At 49.6% G+C, this 5,717-nt stretch overlaps 1 protein-coding gene across 1 annotated transcript; it reads left to right on the top strand.

The window, feature by feature from the left end:
• The first annotated feature begins 3,642 nt into the window (after nt 1-3,642).
• LOC120678031 (exopolygalacturonase-like) lies at nt 3,643-5,383 on the top strand. Its single transcript, XM_039959195.1, has 5 exons — nt 3,643-3,765; nt 3,861-3,998; nt 4,099-4,266; nt 4,374-4,892; nt 5,093-5,383. The coding sequence occupies exons 1-5, from the start codon at nt 3,643-3,645 to the stop codon at nt 5,309-5,311; spliced, it is 1,167 nt and encodes a 388-aa protein (XP_039815129.1). The 3' UTR covers nt 5,312-5,383.
• The last annotated feature ends 334 nt before the right edge of the window (nt 5,384-5,717 follow it).

Raw genomic sequence — 5,717 nt, 5'->3', positions numbered from 1 at the left:
TGGTCCAGAAATATTGTTTTTTTTGCATGGTTAGTATATTACCAGGTTGAGGCTTCACCTGCTACTAATAGGATATCTTTTGTACTGGGTGGAGCCTCTACCCAGTATTAAATATTCTGGGTGTCATTTAGTACCGGTTAGAGGCTCCAGCTGGTACTAAATGATTACATCCTAGTGTCAGTGGCACCCTCTAGTACCGGCTGGTGGCTTTAGCTGGTACTAAATGGTTCCTATATGTACTGTGCTGCAGATCAGTACTAAATATGCGTGTTAGTATCGGATGTAAGACAGCCAGCACTGATGGCCGTAGACGAATGCTCATTTCTCTAGTAGTGAACACATGCAAGAAAGGGTAAACACACAATCTAAAATTGCATATTTGTATGAAATAAAGATGAATATGGGGTTCAATCTCTGAACATAAAAGGACTAATCGCCACAGTGGTGTAAACAAGAATAGGGGGGCTGATTCACTGCAAAAGTACCCGGCGCCATAGTTATAATGAAATATGTTTGTTTCTCGATGGAAAACTAGAACTAAATAAAATCCAAATCCTAAATGGCGGCTGCTATGTTTATGAGAGAAAGTGGGGCGTCCTAGGGTTGGGGCGACCAGGGGAACGTCCACAACCTCGACTTAAGGCCCAACACGATATAAAGCCGACTTTGGCCAAACTTGTAACACAACACCTTATCCTGGTCACACAGAATGATCAACAATATTTCTGGAGCTAGGACCAGAACCAAAACAAAGGTTTCATCGTCTCCTTTCCAATGCATCAAAGAATGCCTCATTTCAACATCGTATGAAGGAGATATAATCATTTCCATTCAGGGTGGTCGACTGATTCCGAACCGAACGCAAAGATTAGGAAACGACATGCAACTCATAGAAGATCAAACCTCGGGTGTATCCAGCATGGTGATGTCCTCGTCATTGAGGGACCAATAACTCCATGCAGCGAAAAAGCATCTGCTGCAGCATGCAGTTTCTGGTGTGAAAATAGTGTTAGCACGCTCCTGCATGTAGGCCTCATAAGGAATGACATGCCTCTATGAACAAAAAGCATGTGCTGCAGCCAGTGGCCGATCTCGAATAATTGTTAGGAAGGTTTTCTTCCACGGTACCTCTAGACAATTTCAGCCTCTTTCTCGCAGTGCATCCATAGGGAAAAAAATTATAGGAGGGCTTAGCGGGCTCCATGGATCCGGCGGCAATAGTGGGGCTAGAGGCCCCTCCTACGAGCCCTTCCCGCCCCACCGTTGAATCCGCCTCTAGTTCCCTGATTTGCGAGTTCCATGATTTGCGTGTGTAGCGTGTTTTGCTAGTTGTACAAAGTCGTGCCAGCATTTTTTGTTCTGTCTTCACATCTTGAAAAACAAATTAAACTTCTTCCAAATGATTACATAAACATCTAATCAACTCCACGAATCTCTTCGTGATGAATCAAGCGGACAATTCTTAGGCAGGTATTGGACCACGTTGCCTGAAATCGTTAGCCATTAGACCATCTATCAACGATCAATACCAAGGGGCGAGCGCGGTCAGGATCCAGCCCTCAACCATTCGCGTTCTTTGCCATGACTTCTCACGTAATGGGCATCTGGCAGTGTGAGCTCTTTCTTCCTCACCGTCCCTCACTGCCGAGTGGATTTTCGGTCATTCCTTGTCATCAGTGCGAGTGCTTTCCTCTTGCTGCTCCTCCTCTCCGTGCCTCATCACTTAATCGAGAAGTTGCAGATTCACGATCCCAGATTCACCATGGCTCCATGGAGATAGTTAGAGTCAGGGATTATTCCAGCTCTAGTAGCGAGGTTCCACGGTTGCGCTCCTATCGTCTTGCCACCCCATAGAACCATCTCCTGATTCTCCTCCATTACGCCTCCTCGCTCGTGCCAAAAGACCTATCGTCTTGCCACCCCATAGAACCATCTCCTCCATTACACCTCCCCGCTCATCCCAAAAGACCTGCACATGCGCAAGTCACGTGATTTTTCACATAAAATACGTGCGCACCTAGGACGGAATCTCTTGCGTCGCGTATACCTTATTTACCATCTCATCTACTCATCACTTATGATGAAAAATAAATATTTTCTTTTTAAAGTAACCCATGGATGAGCTTTTGGTATGGGTTTCATCCGACTAAAAAGTATCAGTATGAAGAAGACCCGTTACCTATGCTAGCATTATTATTGGGTCTTCTTCGTATGATACTTTTGGAGTGGACCTTTGGCTTATTTTCTAGTCATGCTTTCTATTAAATATTCCGCAACTACAAATTTTTACAAATAGTATGAAATATAAGGCATGCTTAGAATACTATTGCCAAATATATAGTTATACTCTTTATTCATTACTTTATATTAGCAAATATTCATGTACATAACTACGAGTTTAGCCATATAAATATATTAATCAGCATGTAATTTTATAAGAATGTGGTACTTTATTCAGTATATATATTTTATAATTGTTTTTATTATAATTAAAAGAGTAATAACTTAGTACGTATCCATTAACGACTTCAGCATTTACTTGTTTTATTTATTTTACTCGTCAAACACTAATTCTATATGATTTCAAACTGTTAGCTTAACAACATACTATCTGGATTTGATCTTTTTTCATCCATAGACCCACCACTGTTATGGACCCTTCAAGATGGAGGAAAGTCAACGAGGGACCAAGGAAACTGTCCAGGTAGAGATAATAAATACTTTTAGAACAATATATTGTAGATCAAAGTTAAATCTAACAATTATTTGTAGATTGAGAATTAATAACACTAATTCATGGTAATAAAGACCCAATTAGACATTTTAATAGCTATCTTGAACAATTTATATATGGGGCCTATTTCAATGTTTGTGAATAGGAATTGTGATACCTAATTCGATAGTACTAATTAATGCTTTGCTTTTGTAAGATGTATTGTTGTTCATGGACAGTGGACGTTCATGCGCCATGGAGGAGAGGGAGAGGGAGGTTTGGGGGTGATCGAGTTTGACCGCGGTCGGCGGGACTGGTGGAGAGAGACCATACCGAGCGCGCGATCGAGTAGTGGGTGGGCGATTGCGAGACCACCGATGGCCTCGGTGTCGGTCGGAGGGCGCAGCGCGCGCATGCAGATCAAATTTGCCTTCGTTCTCGGCGGTTGCTCGATGGATCGACACCTCCCCGCACGCTCGCATGCGCTCGGTCGCCTCTGCCTCTGCCTCCGCCTCAGCAAAAGAAGCTCCTCCATGGAACCGCCGCGGGAAGAGCTCAAGTGCTCCAAATTTAGCCACCTCCCCGGGCCGGGGCCCCCGGTTAAAATCCCCTCGCCGCCGCTCCAGTGTCACTTGCGAGTGGATCGGAGCGAGGCCCCCGCTGTTCCCGCTGGTGGCAATAAGTTCCCGCTGACGGTCGACCTGCTGGTTCGGAGGAGGAGGACGAAGCAGACCGGAGGCAGGCAGGCAGGCAGGGGAAGGGACGGGCGGATCGACGGCGCGGAGGTGTAGCGGGCTGTTGGTCGATCTGCCGCGGCGGCGGCGGGCGGAGGTCGAGCAGGTCGCCGGTCGCGGGTTTATGCCGGCCCGTCCCCGGAGGCGTCGTCGTGCGCGAGCGTGAGCGAGGGAGACCCGGCGAGGACGTACGTCATGGAGGCGCGGCTGGCCCTCGTCGTCGTCGTGCTCCTCGCGTCCGCGCCCGCCGGCGGGGCGAACGTCTTCAACGCCAAGAACTATGGCGCCAAGGGCAACGGCGTCGTTGACGACACCAAGGTCGGATCGGAGGCCGTTCGTTTCTTGATTTTGTTCCGCGCGGGCCGGCGGCTCTGATCCGCCGGTGTCGTTGTGCTTGCTTTGCTTGCTTGCAGCCTCTGATGACGACATGGAAGGCGGCGTGCGGGACGGCCGGCGCCGTGACGATGCTGGTGCCGGCGGGGATCTACCACATCGGCCCAGTGCAGTTCCACGGCCCCTGCAAGGCATCCACCTTGACCTTCCAGCTGCAGGCAAGTCGTCGGTCGGAGATCATCATCAATCAGCTGCCTGATTTACAACTTGGTCTGACTGACATTGGATCGATGGGGATGCGGATGGTCGTCGCTGCAGGGGACGCTCAAGGCCGCGACGGACCTGAAGCGGTTCGGCAACGACTGGATCGAGTTCGGGTGGGTGAACGGGCTCACCGTCACCGGCGGCACCATCGACGGCCAGGGCGCCGCGTCCTGGCCCTTCAACAAGTGCCCCGTCCGCAAGGACTGCAAAGTCCTGCCCACAGTGAGCAGCCTCTTCTTCTTCTTCTTCTTGTTGTTCCATGCATGATCGTCGTCGTCCGATCGGTCACTCTGCTTATATTAACACGTGCCACGGATGGATCGATGCAGAGCGTGCTGTTCGTCAACAACCAGAACACGGTGGTCAAGGACCTGACGTCGGTGAACCCCAAGTTCTTCCACATCGCGCTGCTGTCCACCAAGAACATCAAGATGAGCGGGCTCAAGATCAGCGCGCCGTCCAACAGCCCCAACACCGACGGCATCCACATCGAGCGCAGCGCCGGCGTGTACATCATGGACACGCACATCGCCACCGGCGACGACTGCATCTCCGTCGGCCAGGGCAACGACAACGTTGACGTGGCCCGCGTGCAGTGCGGCCCGGGCCACGGCATGAGCGTCGGCAGCCTGGGGCGCTATGCCGGCGAGGGCGACGTCACGCGGGTGCACATCCGGGACATGACGTTCACGGGAACCATGAACGGCGTCCGCATCAAGACGTGGGAGAACTCGCCCACCAAGAGTAACGCCGCGCACATGGTCTTCGAGAACCTCGTCATGAACGACGTCCAAAACCCCATCATCATTGACCAGAAGTACTGCCCCTACTACAACTGCGAGCACAAGGTACTATGATATTTCAATCTATTTGGCTAGGAAAAAGTCGGCTGATTTGACTGATTCAATAGTACTTTGTGAGAGAGAATAAGTTGGAATAAATCAAAATAACCCGAAAGCAGATAAGTTGAAATATGTTCGCCGCTGCCGTTGTCGCATCCTGTCAATTGCATAACTACTACTAACTAATGCTGCCTGCTTGCAAGCAGTACGTGTCCGGGGTGACGATCAAGGACATCCAGTTCAAGAACATCAAGGGCACGGCGACGACGCCGGTGGCCGTGCTGCTCAGGTGCGGCGTGCCGTGCCAGGGCCTGGTGCTGCAGGACGTGAACCTCAGGTACAAGGGGCAGGGCACCGTGTCGGCCAAGTGCGAGAACGCCAAGGCCAAGTACGTCGGCGTGCAGCTACCCAAGCCCTGCCCCTAGGTGGCCGAGTGCCTGCGGTAGGATTTTTTTCCTTTTTGAGGGGTTCAGCGTGACCCACTCTAGCGCACCTAGCTAGCTAGCAGCTCCAATGTGCGGTGAAGTGAGCTTTTCGATTCTTTGGTCATGTTTTCTAGAGGTTTTATCCCTTTCTTTTTAATTTGTTGCATTTTTTTCTTTTTCTGTTTCTTGATTATTAAATTAGCTGATTTCTGAGGTATAACAGAGCTGAGCTGCCAATTTCTGGCACCTACTTGCTTATCAGTGAACTTGTGAATACTTGCCGTTGTTGTGTCATCAGAGGAGTAATGCCTTTGGACAGCTCAAACAAAATCGAACCCACAACTGATGGTGTTGCTTACAAATCTGTGAATGTATGAAGTTTTATGTTATTCTGGTTTGCAAGTTA

This window comes from Panicum virgatum, chromosome 6N, assembly GCF_016808335.1.
Source record: "Panicum virgatum strain AP13 chromosome 6N, P.virgatum_v5, whole genome shotgun sequence".
Taxonomy (NCBI): domain Eukaryota; kingdom Viridiplantae; phylum Streptophyta; class Magnoliopsida; order Poales; family Poaceae; genus Panicum; species Panicum virgatum.
The sequence above is the reverse complement of the archived record's forward strand: the minus strand, read 5'-3'. Positions and strand labels throughout refer to the sequence as shown.